The sequence below is a fragment of the Vigna umbellata genome, chromosome 8 (genome assembly GCF_029865625.1).
Source record: "Vigna umbellata cultivar VRB3 chromosome 8, Vumbellata_1.0, whole genome shotgun sequence".
Lineage (NCBI taxonomy): Eukaryota > Viridiplantae > Streptophyta > Magnoliopsida > Fabales > Fabaceae > Vigna > Vigna umbellata.
Window position 1 is genome coordinate 33476739 of NC_142172.1, and position 21713 is coordinate 33498451.

The 21713-nt window shown below is 33.3% G+C and overlaps 5 protein-coding genes across 6 annotated transcripts; 2 read left to right on the plus strand and 3 right to left on the minus strand.

The window, feature by feature from the left end:
- Positions 1 to 244: 244 nt before the first annotated feature.
- Positions 245 to 2230, plus strand: LOC148194521 (Integral membrane Yip1 family protein). Its single transcript, XM_088097645.1, has 6 exons — positions 245 to 301; positions 403 to 436; positions 644 to 727; positions 824 to 1010; positions 1424 to 1691; positions 1785 to 2230. Exons 1-6 carry the CDS (start codon positions 245 to 247, stop codon positions 1989 to 1991), a joined length of 837 nt encoding a protein of 278 aa, XP_087953771.1. The 3' UTR covers positions 1992 to 2230.
- A 645-nt stretch (positions 2231 to 2875) lies between these two features.
- LOC148194522 (seryl-tRNA synthetase / serine-tRNA ligase) lies at positions 2876 to 7468 on the minus strand. Of its 2 annotated transcripts, XM_088097565.1 has the most exons (10): positions 7256 to 7468; positions 7092 to 7162; positions 6842 to 7003; positions 6634 to 6739; positions 6061 to 6254; positions 5483 to 5586; positions 5215 to 5398; positions 4619 to 4798; positions 3638 to 3841; positions 2876 to 3119 (listed from the first exon to the last, which is right to left on the minus strand). In XM_088097565.1, exons 1-10 carry the CDS (start codon positions 7386 to 7388, stop codon positions 3006 to 3008), a joined length of 1452 nt encoding a protein of 483 aa, XP_087953691.1. In that variant the 5' UTR covers positions 7389 to 7468; the 3' UTR covers positions 2876 to 3005. The 2 variants fall into 2 exon arrangements, with proteins under 2 accessions (XP_087953691.1, XP_087953690.1); XM_088097564.1 differs by lacking the exon at positions 2876 to 3119 and having other exon boundaries at positions 3437 to 3841; positions 7256 to 7466.
- A 1550-nt stretch (positions 7469 to 9018) lies between these two features.
- On the minus strand, positions 9019 to 14731 carry LOC148194523 (uncharacterized). Its single transcript, XM_088095894.1, has 9 exons — positions 14038 to 14731; positions 13309 to 13557; positions 12909 to 13205; positions 12049 to 12696; positions 11897 to 11965; positions 11290 to 11457; positions 10785 to 11001; positions 10336 to 10680; positions 9019 to 9578 (listed from the first exon to the last, which is right to left on the minus strand). The coding sequence occupies exons 1-9, from the start codon at positions 14623 to 14625 to the stop codon at positions 9484 to 9486; spliced, it is 2676 nt and encodes an 891-aa protein (XP_087952020.1). The 5' UTR covers positions 14626 to 14731; the 3' UTR covers positions 9019 to 9483.
- A 771-nt stretch (positions 14732 to 15502) lies between these two features.
- LOC148194524 (putative GPI-anchored protein At3g06035) lies at positions 15503 to 16643 on the minus strand. The gene is made up of 2 exons (XM_088095896.1): positions 16245 to 16643; positions 15503 to 16150 (listed from the first exon to the last, which is right to left on the minus strand). The coding sequence occupies exons 1-2, from the start codon at positions 16327 to 16329 to the stop codon at positions 15654 to 15656; spliced, it is 582 nt and encodes a 193-aa protein (XP_087952022.1). The 5' UTR covers positions 16330 to 16643; the 3' UTR covers positions 15503 to 15653.
- Positions 16644 to 19956: 3313 nt separating this feature from the next.
- On the plus strand, positions 19957 to 21034 carry LOC148194525 (NADPH-dependent aldehyde reductase 1, chloroplastic-like). The gene is made up of 3 exons (XM_088095895.1): positions 19957 to 20333; positions 20406 to 20764; positions 20850 to 21034. The coding sequence occupies exons 1-3, from the start codon at positions 20095 to 20097 to the stop codon at positions 20870 to 20872; spliced, it is 621 nt and encodes a 206-aa protein (XP_087952021.1). The 5' UTR covers positions 19957 to 20094; the 3' UTR covers positions 20873 to 21034.
- Positions 21035 to 21713: the final 679 nt, after the last annotated feature.

Sequence of the window (21713 nt, forward strand, 5' to 3'; positions counted from 1 at the left end):
TATTTTTTTATATTTCAAATAAGCTCATTCTGCCATAAAATATTTTTTTTATATTGGGTGCATGGGAAATTTATAGAGGTGCAGGAAGAAAGTTTCATTAATGAATTAACATGACCCAATCCAGTTTTGTAGGTTGGTCCAGTTACGCATCTAGATTAACAAATTCTCAAGAAGAACATAAGAAAAGATGAACATGAACAGAAGTTAAAGAAAGAAACTTTGGAGTGAAAGAAAAATATTGAAAATGATGTCAGGACATTATACCTCCATTGAAAATCAAAAGGTTTCAGGATCGGTACCTGTAAGTTACCATCATCAATATCATCATCATCAAATCTTCTTGTAATTCAGTTTATCTTCCACTTTTTATTATCATCACAATTCATTTTTAATTTCATGCAGGCCGTTCCAGATCCACAATCCTTCAAATTTTCAGGTTCATTCATTACCAAATCCACTTTCATTTTCATGTTTGTCACTTATAATGTTGCCCATGCCATTGAATAAATAAAATCATTAAATTACATTACACGAATCTTAAACAAAGAAATAATGGATAGATATATAACGTAAGTTTTTTGAATGTCATGCATTGATTTTATTGTTTTTAGTTTGTAAGATATTTTTGTATTGATGGATGCAGATTCAAATCTTCAAACATTTCCTCCTGCAGCACAAGGAAAGATTGGTGGCAGTGGTGGTTCAAGGCCTCCAACTAATGTTAATGGTATTTTTTTTTTTAATTTTCTGTATAACTACGTTGTAATTTGTTACTTGCATTGGAACAAGAATTGTGTGATTGTTTTTTATTTGTATTATACAGATACATTTTCAAAAACAGTATCTAGTTCCGACGAATCCCAGCAAAGTGGTTGGTTTCAGGCATTTTCACTCTCCACTTACAAACCATACTTTGATATTGACACTATAGATGTTCTGGATCGAATTAAAGATTCACTCTATCCATTCAATGGAGCTTTTAAAGAAAAAACTGCTTCCAATCCTGATTTGTAAGTTTACTTTATTCCTTCTAATTTTTTCTTTAGTTACCAAATTACAGATCAATGGTTATTAATATATTATACCACCAACTTGACAGTTCTTTCATTGCTTACTCTTTTCTAAACCTAGGTTATGAGGAAGACATGATAATATTTAACTTTAAATAAGAAATTTTAGTTCTCAGGCTCAACTAATATTAGACTTATTTTTATATTGAAATAGGATAAGACAGTGTGAATCCATTTCATGTTCTCCAAACTGGAGACGAAGAAGAATATATAGTTAATTAGATTAGATGAAATGCATTCAATTTCACTTGATTGTGTTAATTCTCATGTTATTTCACAGTAGTGTTTTTAGTTGCTTGAGTTTCTCGTTACCTGATTACCAAGGTTTGAATTTCACCAGAAATGTGCAACAGGTATGGACCATTCTGGATCTGCACCACCTTAATATTTGTAGCGGCTTCTATTGGCACATTTGTGACATACATAGCTCACAAATTGAAGCATCAGGAATGGAACTATGACATAAATGTGGTGACTTGGTCTGCTGGCTTGTTTTATGGTTATGCCATCTTTGTTCCTCTTTGTTTGTATCTAATCCTCAAATACTTCTCTGTACCTTCTGGCCTTGTCCAACTACTTTGTCTTTATGGATATTCCCTGTTTGTCTTTATTCCAGCACTGGTAAGTGACTGCTATTAAAATGTTAGCTCTCGCAAGAAAAATATGAAATTTGACATTTTTCTTTGCATCTTCCAAACCCTTTGTTTGGTGCAGTGTTTGTCTGTTGTGCCATGGGAGATATTCAGATGGGTGATTGCTGGGGTGGCTGGATTCATGTCAGCAACTTTTGTAGCACTTAACCTTCGGGCACATATTATGTCAGCTGGAGAACGATGGCTTTTGATTGTTGCTGGCATTTTTCTATTACAGTTGGCTCTGTCTCTTGTACTCAAGATCTACCTCTTCAAAATAACAGTATGAAAGGAAACTGGTATTGTTATCGATCAACATCAATGAAGTGTAAATAAAGAGAGTTTTTGTTGTTTTTAATTTTCAGTGATATGATTTGTATGTTGAATAACTACTAGCAATTGCTTCAGTGTATTACATCTATAACATGTCTCTCAAGTAAGAACCTTTAGACTTGAAATTTGGATACAAGCTCACCAATCTTGTGCCAGAATACCTGAGAAAAATTCAATACCAAAATAGTGGCGAAGTATTCTATAATTTGTTGCATCTAAATTCCACTGTTTTTTTTAAGTGAAGAAATAACAAGAAATTGGCATATTATTTACATGAGAGGTTCTGCCAATGACTAGAATTAGAATTAAATAGAATAACAATGGTATAATCCGATGGTAGTAGGTTTTGTTCTATAGTTGCTAATAAAGTAACTTCTTGTTGTATAACCCTGTTCTGTTTTTCTAACAAGGAAAAATATTCTATTTTATTTCGTTAGTATAGAAGAACATGGCAAACTTAACATTACTATTGGGCGAGGAAGAGATGGATTAAAAAAGAAGTGAAGCAATGTAATTGATATTTTAATATAATATTTTCCTAGAATACTATTTTTAAGAATAAGAAAAAAAAATATGGGATGAAACATGAACTTTGCAGTGGTTACTTATTCTAAAATAAAATATTCAATTAAAATTGTTCGTCAAAATTGGATAGAATAGTTTTTGATAAATTATCTATTTTTGTTAAATACTATTTCTTTTTCTGTATAATTGTCAAATTTATTTTAAGATTTATTACATCAGTAGGTTTTTGAAGTCTAGGAATTTTAATTAACTTTCTAAAGCGTATTTGACTAAAATTCGAATTACCACTGGGAAATCCATGCCAGAACACAAGAATAAGAAAGGAATCGTAGGAGGTTCTGACAATTTTTTTCTATGAATAAACTATTTGACCGTCGAATAATAGAGATTCAGAAACATGGGAATCAGTCCACCGCGTAAAACCTATGAACGTTATGGGCAATTACTACAAGACTAGGTTAAAAACTCTAGCCCCTATTTTCCAGACCGCATTCCTCTTTCCCACGAAATTTGTAAATGAATTTAGTATTTGAGCAGCTCGATTAAATTGAACGTGTTTCTGTTTCAAAACCCTGCAAGACAAAACCAATACACACTTCAGAATTCTAATCCCATATCCCAGAATTTTCCTTGCACTTCTACAGCACTCAAATTCAGCTTCATATTCGTATTTCACAGGATTCTGTCACGGTGATCAAATTATTCCCCGTAACCCCTATGGAAGAAAAAGATTTATGCCCAATCAAATAATCTCTTCTCAAAATAACCAGACTTAGCAAGCAATGAAAATAAACACATTCTGACGCGTTTCAAGCAAAATCAGATCAGGATCTGTATTTTTTAACCATTTCGCAATCAATATTAAGAACACCAAAATGCAATTAAAAATGCACAAATATTTTAGAGTATGAATTACAGAATGTATTATGCTGTGTACTTTGACCAAAAATTTGTGCGTGCTCCTAAAAATAAAAAATGGCAGTTGTAAACAGTGTGGTGGATAAAGAAAGGCTCATCATAACCTACAACTCTTAGAAAACTTTTCATAAATATCACTGACTTAAAATGTAATTAGGCCTTCGATTTCTTCCCTTTGGCTTCATTAGATGGTTGGTTCTTGAAAGGCAGGAAAGTCTTTCCCCCCATGAATGGCCTAAGGACTTCTGGTATCTCTACCCCATCTTCCTTCTGGAAGTTCTCTAGTATGCAGCAAATGGTCCTCTCAGTAGCCGTGAGAGTAGAATTCAACAAATGAACATATTGCTTCATCTGCTCGTTGCTCTGAAACAGATAAACGGATGCAAAGTCAAATAGTTAAACTTCTGAAAGTTTATAGGGGCATTGGAATCAATTAGAACTAAAATGGAACATTATTCACGGGAAATTTTCAGCATCACACTATGATCAATTAAAGGTTTAATTATGGAACATCATAGGCTCTTAACACAAAGAAGCCTCATAAAAATATACATCTTTGCTTGTCTGCCCAATAAATTTCACCGAAAGGCTATACTAGCACGAAAAGTAAGAAATTAGAGATTTCCAGACAGAATGGGTTTCGTAGATATTAAAGAACCACAACCAACTATAGAAAAATAGGAAGAAAAGGTAATGAACAATCGGTGAAAGGAGTAGGTCACTAATGATTTATTTCAGACTAATAACAAAAAAGGGCTACAGGGGAATGAACATTCCTACAGCCAGAGCTGAGCTCCCACAGAGGGCTAATGCTCTCTGTCCATAACTAGTTTGATTACCCTCAAAGGATACCCTTGCTTCTTATACTCAACTAATATAACAGAAACCCCCTCAATCAAATTTTGTTATTCCAACACTCCGCCACATCAACACTCTCCTTCCCCCTTTTGTTTCTCCTTACATACACTCCACACCTTAAGCCTGGTCAGCCGACATGCTAATACCAAATGATCATCCTATCTATCAATAAAAGCAGATTGAGAGGTTTTTACATGAAGGTCCCATTTTATAAATGGAAATGAAAATTTTAGTGAAGTTAATAAATAATGCTTACTGAAGTCAGTCATTAACATGACTAACCTTTTTCTGACCATATCGAATTTCTAATCTTCTAGCCTGATAATCTGTACAGTTTGAACAGGACACTAGCTCTCTGTAAGCTTGAGAGGCTGGAAACCATGCTTCTAGATCATACTTCTTTGCTGCAGCATCATTCAAAGCACCAGATACAATGGAAACAACTTGATACGGAAGGTTTAACTGCAGTAAATAAAATTTAATAGCATGAGAAACAAAAAAAATTGTGGAAAGTAGTAAGAAGTCAATATAGTCAGACGACCAACCAATACATCAATCTACATGCAATGATATCCATAAAAAGTAGAACACGGTAAAATTAAGTAATCACTTGGCCAATACAGAGGGCAAACAATCATCCAAGTACAATGAAGTTGTAGTTATAAAAAATTTAGAAAAAAAATAAGGGGACGCACTAAACTTTCCCATGGTTAGATATATTTGGCATGTCAAACAACATACTTTCCCATTTTATTAATGGTACCCTGGGATCACTGTTTCCAAATTGTATATTACATGTTTATTTGAAATTTGAACTCATTCACGTAGTTGCCTTAAACATTATTTGCTTAATGATGAGAACTGTGGCTGTATCATACCGCTTTGTAGAAATCCTCGGAGTTCTTAAGCATTTCCTCATGCATGTTCCACGAATCGTTGTCATTTGGGCTAGTGAGGCAAAATTGCTCCACTTTCTCAAATTGGTGAACTCGGAATATTCCTAAAGTGTCTCGACCATGAGATCCCGCTTCTTTGCGAAAGCATGATGAATACCCAGCATATCTGCAGAAAGCATATTTTCGGAGTTAAAGGTAACATAGTCTTCTAGGTTTCAATGTTAACATGTGGGAAAGAAAATGATATTACCTTATTGGTAGCTGGGATGGGTGGATCCAATCATCTAAGTGATACGCACAGAGCGGCTGTTCTGCTGTAGCAATCAGATATTTGTCATCTCCTTCACCAGTTACCTAACACAATAACCTTTTAGATGAACTCAAAAAACAGCTAAAGTGGTATTTGTTTCATATCTATTATTATTTACCTTCATAACAACAAAAACACTGCATTTCTTTTACTGTGCTACCTGATGTCAATGTTTTAAGGAGAAAATGATCTTGTTTTCTCCATTTTTCTTCGGCTTTTTTTAAAATGAAAATTGAATGAATACAAGGTGCATTTTGTGATTATAAATCAAAACATTTCAACTGAAACAGAAAGGAGAAAACAGACCAAACCAAACATTATGTAAGCATTAAAACTTTAAGCAATACAGTACAAAAAAAGCTATTGACAGTTTGGCACTAAAAGATTATGGATATTATTCAACAAAGCAAATAGGCATATAAATATAAAGATAAATTATATACAAAACTATTTATCAAGGTCTTAAAAATCACATTGCATTTGGATATAGGCAGATAATGAAATTTACTAAGTTTTACCTTATATAGTTCTTCATCAAATTGGGCTAACTGAGCACACTTTGACATTATATCTTTTCTCATGAAGAAAGGAGTGTGCAATAAAGTATACTCCCTTTTTTCCAAAAAATCAAGCCCAAAGTTGATAAGAGCTTGATTAAGACGAACACCATCTCCTTTGAGATAGAAACCTCTACCTCCAGCTATATCAGCTCCTGTTATGTAGCAAGCAAATTGAGATAAGAGATTAGAATGCATATGTGAACAATAGGAGCAGAAACGCACAAATTAGGGAAAGCATTGGCTACTACTGTTGAAATCTAACAGTGTTCGTGTTCGTAGTCTGCAGTATTAGATTTTTGTGCCACATGCAAAACGGTATTACAGACCAATAATACTCATAAGTTTCGCAATCAAGATGGTGTCAGCAAGACCAATCATACACACGGCTATAGTTCATAAAGTATACTACTAAGAGAGAAAAGAGTTCGAGGAAAAAATTACATCGAAAAGTAAAACCAAAATGCTTGTCACCCCATAGAAATGAGTAAAACAGAAATTCATCACTTAAACACCATATAAATAAATTCACACCTTTCTTTGTATCTGCTATACCGAGAAGCTCAACTAGATCCACATGATTCTTTAGTTTAGGCTCCACTCTTTTCTCCCCCCACGATCTAACCACAGCATTGTTGGCCTAACGCATAGAAAACTCCGGGATTTATTACGAGCATTAAAAACAAACACAAGTAAAATAGTACTAACAATTATTACAAAAGAAAAATAAAAATAAGAAAACCTCATCGTTGCTGACTGGAACCGAATCGTGTACGAGATTTCCAATAGTTTCCAACTTGGAATTCAAGAGATTTAGAGTTTCCCGGACTTCAACCTCTTTCTCCGCTATCAATTTCTTGGTCTCCTCCGATTCACTAATGAACTTAGAAGCATCCTCACCAGCCTAACATGCAGAACATAATTAAAATGAAACCATTCAAATTAGCATCTTAATTAAAAAAAATATAGAAAAGCCAAATGAAGACACTTACACGCTTGAGTTTGGAGACTTCCTTATTGATCTTGTTGAAATCCTTGCGGAGAGTCTCTAACTCGAATTGACCTGAAAAATCACACATAAGATATAGCATTGGTGCGAGATTCCACTGGCTACATTGTTATTGTGAAGAGAGAGAGAGTAAGAGAGAGAGAGTACGCTTTCGCCATTCTTTGTCGAGATCGATGACCTCGTCAACGACTTCGACGGGAGCGAAACGACGGCGTTGCGATTCACGGACGAGCTCAGGGTTATGACCCTTTTCCTCCCTGAATAGGTTGATGTCCAACATGCTTCTTCTCACGCCGCCACCACTGAATGTAAGAAATGAGAAGAAGGGTTTCACGACTTTAACAAGAGGGTTTTTCTCTTCTAATTTTCTTCGCTACCTTCTTTTAACTGCAAAATGTAAATCATTTTTTATTTCCAATTGTTAATAAAAAAATAATTGCGACTCCAGTTTCTTTTTCGTAATTCGAAGATTCCAATGGATATATATGGTTGGTAATAAAAGTAATTTCTTCATTCATCTCTTTTTTTTTTTTAAATTGTAAACGTTATTATTGACCATTAAAGTAGTTATGAATTTTATTTATTAAAAAGATTTATTGGATACATATGGGAGAGAAATATAAGTAAAGAAAGTGAGAGAAGAAATTAAAAAAAAAAAGTTTAAAAATAGAGATGATTTAGTTCAAAAAAATATGGGAAAAAGAAAAGATTTCTTATAAAAAATACTTATTACTCTTTTCTATTATACTAACAGTTGTTATTACTATAGAAAATCAAACCATACAAAATATAATTAATTTTATTCACAATACTATTAATTACGTGTTCTTATTTAAACACCGTTCATTTTAATATTGATAAAATAATATTCTAAAGATTACCTTAGTTATAATCAACTATTCTAACTAATTTTTATTACAGGACATAGTTTCAAGTAAAGAAAATGATATGGATTTGCACCTCCAAAAGTACGTTGGTATATTTTTTTAAGTACAAATATAATTCATTAAACAATATGCTGTTAATAGAAATAAAATAAAGAAATAAATTCATTAGAAGTAAAATACATAAATAAATCACATTTTCAGTTGAGATGAGTCTGATGGCATAAGTTATAGGAGCTTGTGTAATTAGCAATTAAAACTCATTTAGACTAGGCGAGGTATAAAAGTATGTATTCAAAATTTTATTCAAAAATATTTTTTTTTTTTTAAGAAAATGGTACAATTTGCACTAATTTTACTTGAATTGATAAATTTTTAAAATGTTTTTGTCGGTAAGTCATGCTGAGCATGTACGAGTTCATTTACAAAAGATATACACAAGATTTCTTACTTATTGCACAGAAGTCCTGCACACAAAAATCAACTTTCAAAAAATCTTGAGCACTAACTACGGATTTATTATCTTAATTAAGTTTTAAAATATTAAAGTTGTCTCTACATTTTTTTAAATAAACAGTTATACATGAATAACTTTAATTTAGCTAGTTGTATCATAGCTTAAATTTCTTATATTTTTTCTATAAATAAGATATAATATTATTTTAGTATCACCATAATCGGAGTATTAAATTTTTGTATTAAAGCAATGATTTTGTATCCTAAGAAATGCGATGAGTGAGCTCAGTGTGTCTGTTGTGCATTCATATGTTAAAACATGAATATGTTATCGTGTTTGTTTAATAATATATTTTAGTATTTTTTAGGTGATATCAGAAAGAAAAAAACATAAGAAAAAAAATACATTTCACTTGTAAGTATATAACGTACTGTTGCTGCGGTTGTCTTTCCAATTGAGTTGTCTTTCCGATTGAGTTGTCTTGAGCTGATTCGGCAAGTGCTGGTGTGCACAAGAGACAAATATCACACTTGGTTTTCAAATTTAAACCAAACTATTGGGAATTTAAATCATGCCAAATACCATTGTATAAAATTGAGAAGGGAAGAATCCCAGTTACTTTACAACACCAGAATCATACGATAACTAAGCAATACAGTTTCTTCTGCATGGCTGGATTGTATCCAAAATTATACTCTATGTCGTAGTATATAATTCTTCGTTATCACTAGTAATACATCTTACACCTGTAACAAATCCGGCTATTGTTATAAAGCTTTCCTGAAAGAATGGTAACCTATTGAAGAAAGAATGAACTTAATTGGTAACTTTGCCTGGTTCGACTCAATAGAATGATTTTCATCCCATACAGACTCTCCCTTCACTACAGCTGTTGTTCGTGCGCCAAAGGTCTCACCCCCACTAACAAAACAATGGGTCCCGCCACAATCTAACTCATTGTGAAACGCGAAACAACCACTGAAAAAGTGAAATAGTCACTCGTTGTGAAGGAGGGACAGTTGAATTGGCAGGTGTCACATCTTGGGTGAATCCGAACTTATTAGGTTGATCCACAAGTTCGCAAGCTTCACGATGCAATGCTTCCCGTTCCATGTCACCAAATTCAACCCTGATCCACAACAGTCATTTGGTAAATGAATTACAGAGCCAAAGTGGTAGGTAGTTGAAATTTCCACACATTGTAGCTATTGATCCAAACAGATACTAAATGCAAATGTAAATTGGTGTAATATAATGCAGAAAAGACTCTTTCCAACATTGATCCTGCAGTACGTGCACCTTATTTTCATTTCTTTTTGGCTATGTGGAATATTTTTTTCGGTAACATGAAACCATTGGAGAACAAGTTCACTGCTCAATTGCTATCATATCTCTTTAGCTAACATGAAAAGATTTCACTGAAGGAGCTCCATGCGACAACTGCGAAAGGAGCTAGGAAACTTTCACACTTAAGATATTATATTTTTCCTATTCATTAATAATGGACATTTGGACACCTTTATGCACAGTAACAAGCAATAAGGAAAATATTCTATCAAAAAATAATTTTAAATGGATTTGGATTCTCCCATGTTTATCGTTAACAGGAGAGGTCTTGTTAAATAAAATCCTAACCATTTATTACATTTATTTCAAATTCAGTTGAAATAAAAGCCAACTAAAACTATAAAAGAATGGGATGAGTGCTTACTTTAGTGGGATAATTAGCTGGTTAGCTTTTATTTTAACCAAATATATTCAATAAGTGATTAAAATTTATTAACAGGACTTTTCCTATTAAGCATGAACAGCACAGGATCCAAATTCATTTTAAATCAATTTTTATCACTTACATTCAAAGAAAGTCAAAATTATAGCGCACATACCTGGTATGCAACCCCCTGGCAAGGCTGACAACTGACAAGTAGTTTGTTCTCCAGAGATAACATAGCTACGAAGTGCATGTTCATCAAGCTCGTGAATATACTTGATGGACTCAACTAATTCCCTTGAAATTTCATCTGGCTCAAAATTATTCTGACTTGATATACTCAAAAGTGCTTCTTGAAGTCCGGAAGCCAACCATATGCTATAACACTCGTCCAAAAGGAAACATAAACTTTTATGATCTGTGTAATCTGATAACATCCAAGGTTTGTGAAGTTTGATTGAAGCACCAATGATTTCTGCAACTCTATAAATTTCCCCGAGTGCAATGATATACTGAACACCTATGTGAACCCACCACCCCAGAAAACAAAGGTTATTGCAGATTCCTTAAGTTCATCTACATCAGCAGCATATGTATTAGGCATGACATAATTATGTAGCTTACCTTTTCGGTCAGATAATATCTGGTCATGGACATTCTTTAGTACAACTTGCTTCCAAACATCAGCACCATGCTTCAGCTCTTGAGAACAAACAAAGGCTATTTTGGACCATATGGTAAGATAATTACACTGATCTTCTCTTGATCCCAACTTGAGAATCCTTAACGTGGATACTGTATCTTTCAAAAGTTCAATTGCAGATTTAATATCCTTCTCAGCCTATTAAAATACAAATATACAAGTGTTGTTAAACTTAATGGTCTGGTAAGAAAGAATGTTATCAATAAATAAAATAAGAAAATATAAACTATAATCTATAAAATTAATCTCAAGGAAAATTGAGAAAAAATATCAGTACATCACTATTGACGGAAATGGCTAAATCCGATATTTAATCATATATTCTGTTTGAAACTATCAAAACCATTCATAGTTACAGTACTATTTGCACGTGCAACACATTAAACTTTAAAAATACAACAGAATATTTTCAAGAAATAGACATACCATCAACAACCTTGATGCTAGCTGGTATTCGGACTCAAAAGGTTGGAACCTAGGTTCCTTCAAAACTTCAAGAAGTTCATTAAAGCAGACATTTGTTGGGCAATAATCCTCAGAGAGATATTCAGTAGGGACATTCATTTTGTCCTGATGCAGTATCTCCAAGAATTCCTATAAAAGACGAAAAAATAGTAGAAACAGTTCCGGAACTATTAATAGCTTGTACATTTGATTAATAACAAGGAAAAAATATCCACACACAAATACAAAAGCAGAAGAAACCCAAATTCACAACAACATAATGCTAATAGCTCAACTCGATAATGTTTGATTTGGAGTGGGGGTGGGGGGTAGGAGGGGGGTGTTTGGTGGGGGCAGACTTCGACCCAATGTACATAAGTCACAGGCAAACCATTAGGTCTGGGTTTCTGCTAGATTTTTGCCAAATCCTTCCAGACCTACCTCCGGATTCTCTCATTTCCCCCATGTAGAGAAACCCACTCACCTATCCCTTTCCCAGAGTTTTACATTTACTATAGCAAGGGAAAAATAAGCAAAAACCACAAAACATTAGATAGGAAATAGATAACAGAATAGTTCATATACTGACCTGAATTTGTTCCTCAAGAGCTTTTGCTTTGGCATCTTCACCCGAAAGGGCAGCATCATTTAGAGTTTTCTAAGAACATTAATTTATAAGTAATTTCAGTGCCAGAAAATTTGAGCATTATCTACAAAAAAAGACCACAGAAGGTTAGTTACCTTGAGTTTCTGAAGATGAGACAGAACATAATTGCACAATTCATCCTTCAATTTGCTATAAAACTCTGCATAGTCACTCAGCTCTAATTTCGTGGATAACTGGGCCACCGGTAAATCTGTGAGATCTAGAGTAGATGTGTGATCTTGACTTTGTGTTCCATAGATGGCATCCTTGAATTCCCATGAATCATCCTCAAAATCATCTTCATCGTTGGCCAAATCAGAATTTAAAACAGTTGGGGAAGAATGCAACCCATTGTCATTGACTTGTGATGTGTAACTAAAAGAAGTTCGCTGTGATTCATGGGTGAATCTTGATTCAGTTGAAGCATCCTTAAAGTCCCAGAAATCATCATCTAAACCATCATTATCAGTAACCAAACTGGAGCCTGATACTTCAGGTAAGGCAATAATCTGATTTTCATTTGCTTTTGGAGAAGTTTGTTTTTCAGCTTGATTATACAAATTCCATATGTCATTGATAGATAAGTTGGATGCAAGGCTATTGAAATTGTTCCTTACTGGGGATGTTGGTGTACAGTGAGATAGATCTTGAGGCACAGATTGTTCATCAGTATCTGGTGTCTCATCACCAAAAATTGACAGAGGCAAGGCTTCCCTACGATTCTCTGTGCCTGTTAGGGGCTTCTGCAAATAGAAAGAATAGTAACAACAGTATTATGTTTAAAAAGTATGAACACTTAAGTATAAACAGAGAAATGAGTCATAAGACAAACTTGTGAAATTTTTTCATAAAATCAAAGTAACTCAAGAATCAAGATTGAAAATCCTTCTTCAAGAAGTTAAACCTATACAATGTCACATGACATATAAAATATGACATCATACTGATTCAGTACCTCTTGTTTTGTAATAGCACCCTCTGATTCAAACAAATTGACATCTGAATTGACATTTATATTAGTTGGGGAAGCATTGTTTATGCTGTTATCAGCCTGATTGATTTTGGTTTCGATTCTTTTCAAGTGTGGCTCTGAGCTATGATTGTCTTCCCCCACAGAACTGGAATTGAAATTAAATCCGAAGTTCCATTCATCAGATTGATGAGATACTGATGCAAGAGATGAACCAATTGTACTGTCAAATTTGAGTAATTCCATACTAGTGGGATAAACGTCAGCCTTCTCCAATGCTTTCTAATACCACAAAACCACAATCAGATGGTGTTAATGGATATTCCTCAATAATGTGAATGAACAATGTAACACAAAATGAAGAAATTATGTGAAAACAACTGACCAAATTTTGATTTGATCCAGACCCTAAATTCAATTCCCCAAAACTTTGGCTGGGCATGGCAAACCCAGTTGCGACATCTTTTGATTCACCATTCAGACCAGGTTGTGGGTTAATATGATTTTGCGAAGCAAATATTGGACTTAACTCAAATTCCAAGTGCCACCCACCAGCTTTGTCCGAAATCCCATTGGACGAATTGGACACAGTAACAGCATGAAGAGCACCATTATCATGCTTTTGCAATTCAGCCTTTAAAATATAATACAAATTATCAGGGAGACAAAATTCATTACATGAACGAGACAGTATGTATTTATGTGACGTAATCAATCTCTAGCCCAAGAAAATAGCCCCTTAATGCACTTTAAATCATAGATATTGGCGGGCAATGGAAAAAACGAAACAAAAAATTTAAGCATGCAACAAAACAACTCATCGATACCCACTAGCACTATTTTCCTACCCTTTTCTGTTCTCTTTCGGGGAATTAACTCTTGCTTCTCACATGGAATCTACTAAAAATAATCACATATTACTAGCAAAAATAAAAAGCAATCACATAACTCATATGGTACATAGCTTTCCCCAAACCCCGTGTCAATAGTACAAGCAATATACGCCGACAATTCTAAAAGTAAGGAAAGAAAGATCAATGATACTTGTGAATTCCAGCATTCTCTTCAGCTTAAGTTCAACAACCACACACCTTAAATAAATTCGTTCTATTACCTTAACATCCTGGCTCTTGATTCCAGTTTCCCATTCCGCAGACTTGAATTCCCACCCATCCTCATCCTCCTCCACCTCATCCTCCTCCTCATTCAATTTGTTTTCCTTGGTGTTCGCGGGATTGGGAGCAGCACCATTGGATACCGAAACCGATCCGTTGATAGAATCCATTTGAGGAAGCTGCTGATTATACAAACTGGAAATCAAATCACTGATTCCAACGAACCCATTCGAACCAGATCCCCCTTTGACAACCCCGCCGTTGGGGAAAACATTAGAAGGAGATGGTTCCTCCTCTTCCTCCTCCTCCTCGCCGAAGATCGAGAGCGGAATAGCTCTATTGGCCTTTTTCGCCACCTCGGCTTGAACTGCGACGTCGTTGATGCCATTCACGTGTTTCGTCGTGGGATCGGGTAAGGGTTTCGATAGGTCGTTGTTGATCCGGCTGGAATGGTTAACGAAGTCGCCCCAATCGTTGTCGACGAGGAAGTTATTATTGTCGTTCGTCGTGGAAGGGAAGGGTTGACTCGGAAACGACGCGAAGGTGAAGTCGCCGAAGCTCTCGTCGTCGTCCTCCTCCTCCGCCATAGCTCCCAGACTCGCTAGCAATTGCGTTTCTTTCGTAAGATGTTAATAACGTTTTCGCGTCTGTGTTGCGAAAAAAATGGTGAGGTGATGTATCACGTGTGAATTATGTAATGCCACTGCCACTACTACACCTATCGTCTGATGTGGATTTATTGCGCTACGCTAATTCAGCATATAAACATTAATTTATTGGAAAACTATTGTTTATCCTCTTAAAATTAACTCCTCAACGTACAGTCACTACTTTTTTATGCTATATTGCACAACAAAGTTAATAATTCATTTAAAAATTTCACCAATTTATTTCGTCATGTTTGAATAACCTTTTTTTTTTCTTTTAAAATGTTTAGATTAATAGGAAAACTGATGATTTTTAGAAGATTTTATTTAATAAATACAACATGAATAAAAGATAAATTCAACATATATAAATTGTTTCGATATGTAGAGTCACGATTATAAGTCTTTTAAGTAATGTGCATCCAAATGTTAGTTGGTCATAATTTTTACTTTGATAACTTTGATATTGGGAAGAATTCGATAGTTTCAATAATAAATACATAATCAATGTAATTATCTTATCTTATTATTTAAATTAATATTAATCTAATTATAATCTAAATGTTAATAATCATGTTTTAACTTAAGGAAATAATCATCAATCTCATTTGTTGTTTAAGACCCACCAATTGGATCATTCTGTCCTCAGGCTCTGTACATAAATAAAATAAATTGATATTATGTCAAATTCAAAATCTAACAATAATAAAATAATAGATTTTCATTTTACATAAATAAATTGATATTACGTGGAATTCAAAATCCAAGTAAGATTTTCATTTTTATATGTTGATAAACATTCTAATTTTTACCCAAATTTCAACCGAAGAACAACATTTGAGATACCAATATACATGATGAATTACAGTTACAAGCACGTGAATGGTGATGTTCTCACATGCAAATTATGGAAAATTAGAGAAATAAATAAAGAAAGGGGAAAAGAAAATTGGAGCGAATAAACGGATTTACTTGAAGAAGAGAAGAAGCGTGGCGAAGAAGAATGCTGGCATGAGGAAGTGAGGAAGCAGAGAAGAAGATGCAGAGGAGAAATCTCCAGAAGTAGCGTTGGTGGCGACAATAAAAACCATCCAATCATCTTCGGAGCCAAGACCTGCAGACTTATACTTGGAATTATTGAGGTACTTGGTGAAGCGATTGAATTTGGTGTAGTTGGAAAACAGGTCATCGGAGTTCAACTTGGGGACGCAGAGAGGCATGACGACCCCTTCTGTGGTGGTGTTGATGTTGATGTTGCATTTGTCTATGCTCTTTTGAAAGTTGGGAATTTTTGAGTTATTACCAGGCGTCGGGTAGTAGTCACGAAAGACTTCACAGTGCACTTCTCCTAGATCTTCTGCAATCTCCTCAGCTAAGCAAGAAGCCTTCTTATTCTCATCCAGAACAGGAAGGTTCAAAATTTTTCTGTAAGTGTTGATGTCATGAAGCAGATCCTTCTCCTTGTCTGCAGTGGAAGCCACACAAATCAATCATCAGTAACATGAGAAATGTCACAACACGTAGTGATTTCTCTCGCTTGATTAACGAGATTTACTTACCATCACAGGCCACTGGACTGGGAAGCAGGTGGAAGACAACGAGAGAGGCAATGAGAAGGTAAAGACCAACATTGAAAGAGAGCATGATTGAATTGATGGAAAAAACACAAGGAGAATGGTCTCACGAGAAGTGTGTGTAACAATGTGTTCATGTGATTATGATAGACTGTTGTGAAAACATGTATTTATAAATATAAAAAAAACTGTAGAATTACAAAGAGGTAAAAAAAGAGACTTTGACGAGGAGAATGGAATAAGAATGAAAAGATTCAATAACATAACACTACAGAAATTGTGGAATTACCAACTAAATGCAGAAATACCATGTTTTCTTTATTGAATTTGGATAGACATTTTAATTCTTAGAAAATGTGACATGTTATCGTGGAACAGAACTGAACTTACTCTGTATAGCCTTTTTTTCGTTTAACAAACTCTTCGTTATTGATACTTGTCGTCCAAGCCTTCTTGATTCCTTTTTGAATGACGGTATATTGGCATAGCAATGGATGCAGATTATCTAGTACTAAATATCTAATAAAAGATATCTTATTATTGACTTCGGCCACATATAATACATGAAATTATGGAATATATGTTTTAATTAAGTTCGAAATAAAAATATAAAATAATTAAGGTAAAGTTGTATAAATTATGTATGGAGAGGTATTTAAGAGAAATAGAATGAGTAAAGGAGTGTGTGATGGTTGGATGATTCCTTATGCTTTATTAGAGAGAGGGAGTTCTTCCTTACTTTTTCTGCTACCTTGCTTCTGACGTGCAATTATTCTTTTTTGCTTCTGGGAAAAGTGGTATTTACAAGATAGGCATCCATGATTTGGAAAGTTTTTGCTTTTTTCATTCTAATCAAATTCCGAATGCATAATTTTCTCTTGTGTACAATGCTCAACGTAGGTCCATATATCTGCTCACGTCTTATCACATTATCAAATTAGTGAATAAGAAAATAAAGAAAAATAAATAAATGTGTTTATTTTTTTATTTGATCTCTTTTAGTATGCTTTTGTAATGATTTATTATCCTTGAGCTTTCACCACAAATTATTTTAAGTATGTAGTTTATTTTTTATCTTTTATTATTATGTCAAGAATAAATTTAAGAAGATAAAATGTTCGGAATCATGTAAGAAAAAAATTTCAAAAGTTTATGTTTTTAAATGTTCTTTTTACGTAAATTTGACTCAGATCTATTTTTAATTTTTTTTTTCAATGATTCTTCTTAAAAAAATCTATCAAAACAAAATCGTAACAAATACAAAAGTCTGATCTTTAAAATTTATTATGATATATCCAAAAGTTTCACTGTTCAAAAATATTAAAAATAATAAATAACTAATCATATAATTTTATCTTTATCTTAATTGAATTTATAATACAAATAGTTTACAAGATATCATTATTGTTTCAAAAAATTGGGTCCGTGAAATCTTTTTTAAGGGTTGATTGTCCTTTTCTCTTTATTCCAACTTATTTTCTGTTAATCGATTGAGAGATATTTATAAAAGATTTTTCGATACTATAGAGTCACTTTGTTTGAATGGAAAAATTATAAATGTATAATTAATGCACAGTTTATTATTTTATCTTGAATCTATATTTACAGTTTTTATAATAGGCTTTTTTTTATCATTGTTGACCTAATTACAAACTCAAATTTCACTAATCTGGTTAAAGAATTTAATTAGAACGATCTTTTCTTTTAAGTCATTCCATTCTGACCATTCGATTTTTCTAATAAAAATGTCTTCTCCCTTACTAGATTAATAAGATAAAAATACCACATTTGGTTAACTAATGATTAACCATATATACTGTATACAAGACCTCCAAAGCTAAATATCATAAACTAATTAATCTCTCGGACAACTTGTTGACGAGCCGTACAATTATAATAATTTTGAGTTTTTATCAAACAAATGAAAAAAATTTAAGAAATTGTCAAAAGATCATATTTCCTTTTCTTATGAAAATATGATATTACCTTTTTTATGAAAAAAAATGATGTGTTAATATCTCTGCAAAAGCACCATTTTGGTATAATTTTTTCAATAATTATCAAAATAAATAATTTTAAAAAATTGTGAAATTGAACAAATCATATCAAGATAATAGATTTTTGTGAAAAGTCGTGTGAAACTGATACAACTTTAGAACAAAACATTTTCAAATTTGAAGTAGTTCTAATATGATATATCTTCTATCAAAATTAAATTAAAATCATATTACATTAAAGTGACTTCAATTTAAAATACAATTTATTGTGTTACCTTACTAAGACTTAAATTTAAAAATATTCTACGTTAAATACTAAAATGTGTTACTCTAAAATAACTTATTCAATAAAATTATATTATGTTAAGACGACTTGCTCATTTTTATAACTATTTTTCAAAACTATCCATTTAGGCAAGTTTGAAAGAAAAAAAATCACTATTTTAGTGCTTTTGCCCAATACCTCTTTTAAAAAAATACTCACAGTCATGCACATACTAAGAGGCTGATCTTAGTGGTAATATAAGGCTTTGGACTTCCAAATTTTGTAATCATAGATTAGTATATATTTTAAAATATATTCTTGATAGGTTTAATATATTTTATATATTTAGTATTTTAAAAAAATTATATATCTATACATACACTTCTATTTTATACACATATATTAAATATTTATTTATTTTATTTTTATCTTTCTCTTTATCACACCCGTACATCTATAATTTATCTTTTTTTAAGGTATATATCAAATTTATATTTTGAATGTCCATCAATTATTTTTCAAAAAAATACAATCACTTAACAATTCAATATATTAATATTCCAATTCTAATTTTTTTCATATTTTTATATAAACTAATATATATATTATTATTGTTAGAATAGGGTATGAGATTAATTTGTCTAGAAATTAGAATTTTCCTTTCCAACTAAATAAATTTGTCTCAATAAATTCTATGTCGAAAGCTCTCGAACGAAACGCAAATAAATCCTAAATTGGTAAGTGATAGTGAAATATATATTAATATCATGAAATCTATTAAATTATAATTTAATTAAACCCATCATACATTTAGTATAGTTCCTTTTAAAGCAATTTTGTTAGTAAAATTATTAGAAAAAGAAATGAAAAGTTGCTTTAAATATGTAAAAACATATATCAAATAATATGAAAGAAAAAAAAAGTGGATTAAAAACATAAAAGAAGACGTAGTGTGTTGGTCGAGAATGTCCGTTTCCTCAGACGGGTCCAGTGCATGCGAATAAAAGGACACGTGAACACCTCCTTGTGCCACTCTTCACCACGTTGCATGTTCAAACCCCTTTTGATCAACACATCATCCTCACCTCTTCCCACCTTCAAATCCAATCCTTTATATATATTCATCCATCTTTCATTATCATCAACTTTCTTCCAAAACTTCTTTCCAACAATGGCTTCCGGTCAACAGAAATTCCCCCTCAGCAGCAAAAAACACAGCCCGGCAAGGAACATCTTATGACTCCACCACCCCAATTCACCAGCCCTGACTACAAGCCTTCCAATAAACTCCAAGTAGACACACAGCAAAACCTTATTGTTTCCTGTTAATTTTTTAGTTTAGAAAAGATGGTGCACGCATGCATGCACGTTGCGTTTTGTTTGTTTGGTGTCACTGCTATTCATTCTGTGTAGAAAATTGGATTTCCTTTTTCAGGGGAAGATTGCATTAATTACTGGTGGTGATTCTGGGATAGGACGAGCTGTGAGTAACTTGTTTTCGTTAGAAGGTGCTACTGTGGCCTTCACGTATGTGAAGGGGAGTGAGGACAAGGATGCAAAGGAGACCCTGGAGATGATAAAGAGGGCCAAGACTGCGGATGCCAAGGATCCAATTGCCATACCGACTGATTTGGGTTATGATGAGAATTGCAAGAGGGTGGTTGACGAGGTGGTGAGTGCTTTTGGTCGTATTGACATTCTGGTCAACAATGCAGCTGAGCAATACGAGTGTGGAACTGTGGAGGATATAGATGAGCCTAGGCTTGAGAGGGTCTTTCGAACCAATATCTTTGCCTATTTCTTCATGGCCAGGTAAAATCGTGAATCATGAATGATAAATGATGTGATAGAAAACATGAAATGATGTGTTTTTGTTTTATTTAGGCATGCTTTGAAGCACATGAAGGAAGGAAGCAGCATAATCAACACGACATCAGTGAATGCATACAAGGGGAATTCGAAACTACTGGATTACACTTCAACCAAGGGAGCAATTGTGGCCTTTACGAGGGGACTGTCCCTTCAGCTGGTTAGCAAGGGAATTCGGGTAAATGGGGTGGCTCCAGGACCCATTTGGACTCCACTGATACCGGCATCTTTCAAGGAGGAAGAAACTGCAGAATTTGGAGGTGAAGTTCCAATGAAGAGAGCTGGTCAGCCTATTGAGGTTGCACCATCTTTTGTTTTTCTTGCTTCCAACTCGTGCTCCTCTTACATAACTGGACAAGTCCTTCACCCCAATGGTAACACTGCTTATGGTTATATAGTACTTTATATACTACTACACTCTGGTTGACTTACTAATTAACATTGCATGTGCATTTTCAGGTGGAACTATTGTCAATGGTTAAACTGCATCAGTGATACTCTAATAGTACGGTGTTACGTTTTTGTGTGAATCAGCTTCTCTCTTCACTGTTCGAGGTGGGGGTGTTAGCTGAATAAAATAAGTCTTTGTAGAGAAATACGAAGAGTAAAATCATGCAATAAAGTTCGGTATGTGTTAAGGTGTATATGTGTCTGGTTATAAGTGCGTGTGACATTCTACTTAATTGAGTTTAACAAATAACTAAGAAGACATATCAGAGGCTCAAAGTTACAGAAATGAATGATAATAGAACTTTCTTGATTCCTCTTCATCACAAGACGACAGAGACATCCTATGCTAAGATTACAAAAAAAAGAGTCATAAAATGGACACTCTCAGTAAATTCAAGTCTTTCTAGTTTTTGGAAGAGTTTAGTTAATTATACCAACAACTTGAAGATCAGGACCACGATATGATTAATCACAACAAATTTCTGCGCCTTCCAATTCCACTCCTAAATTGAATTTTTCTTAAACAAATGGATTGGATATATATATATATATATATATATATATATATATATATATATATATATATATTTATTTATTTATTTCAGTTAGTATATTTTAATTTAACAATGTCTATCAGATTTTAGTAGATAAAAATACTCTTAGACAAATACTCTTATACATTATTAGACAAAAATACCTTATTAGACAAAAATACCTTAACAATAATACCTTAACAATGTGTATCAGATTTTAGTAGAGACAAAAATATCCTTGGATTCTAAGTTTCATTCTCAAAACTAAAAAAAACTCCAAATCCTTATTCACCTCTCTCATCCTTCTCAATCTTTTCTCTTTCATCTCTTACTCTAACCT

What these genes read in the sequence shown, in the direction of transcription:
- LOC148194521 (XM_088097645.1), top strand. Translation starts at nt 245, where the DNA reads ATGATGTCAGGACATTATACCTCCATTGAAAATCAAAAGGTTTCAGGA. An exon ending in GCCTCCAACTAATGTTAATG is followed by an intron (nt 728 to 823) that starts GTATTTTTTTTT and finishes TGTATTATACAG; the next exon opens with ATACATTTTCAAAAACAGTA. An exon ending in ACTGCTTCCAATCCTGATTT is followed by an intron (nt 1,011 to 1,423) that starts GTAAGTTTACTT and finishes AATGTGCAACAG; the next exon opens with GTATGGACCATTCTGGATCT.
- LOC148194522 (XM_088097565.1), bottom strand. Translation starts at nt 7,388, where the DNA reads ATGTTGGACATCAACCTATTCAGGGAGGAAAAGGGTCATAACCCTGAG. An exon ending in CCATCCCAGCTACCAATAAG is followed by an intron (nt 5,399 to 5,482) that starts GTAATATCATTT and finishes TGCTTTCTGCAG; the next exon opens with ATATGCTGGGTATTCATCAT. An exon ending in CCAAAGGGAAGAAATCGAAG is followed by an intron (nt 3,120 to 3,637) that starts GCCTAATTACAT and finishes GTTTTGAAACAG; the next exon opens with AAACACGTTCAATTTAATCG.
- LOC148194523 (XM_088095894.1), bottom strand. Translation starts at nt 14,625, where the DNA reads ATGGCGGAGGAGGAGGACGACGACGAGAGCTTCGGCGACTTCACCTTC. An exon ending in TCAAGAGCCAGGATGTTAAG is followed by an intron (nt 13,558 to 14,037) that starts GTAATAGAACGA and finishes TATATTTTAAAG; the next exon opens with GCTGAATTGCAAAAGCATGA. An exon ending in CTCATCTTCAGAAACTCAAG is followed by an intron (nt 11,966 to 12,048) that starts GTAACTAACCTT and finishes TAATGTTCTTAG; the next exon opens with AAAACTCTAAATGATGCTGC.
- LOC148194524 (XM_088095896.1), bottom strand. Translation starts at nt 16,329, where the DNA reads ATGCTCTCTTTCAATGTTGGTCTTTACCTTCTCATTGCCTCTCTCGTT. An exon ending in CAGTCCAGTGGCCTGTGATG is followed by an intron (nt 16,151 to 16,244) that starts GTAAGTAAATCT and finishes CTTCCACTGCAG; the next exon opens with ACAAGGAGAAGGATCTGCTT.
- LOC148194525 (XM_088095895.1), top strand. Translation starts at nt 20,095, where the DNA reads ATGATAAAGAGGGCCAAGACTGCGGATGCCAAGGATCCAATTGCCATA. An exon ending in GCCTATTTCTTCATGGCCAG is followed by an intron (nt 20,334 to 20,405) that starts GTAAAATCGTGA and finishes TGTTTTATTTAG; the next exon opens with GCATGCTTTGAAGCACATGA. An exon ending in ACAAGTCCTTCACCCCAATG is followed by an intron (nt 20,765 to 20,849) that starts GTAACACTGCTT and finishes GTGCATTTTCAG; the next exon opens with GTGGAACTATTGTCAATGGT.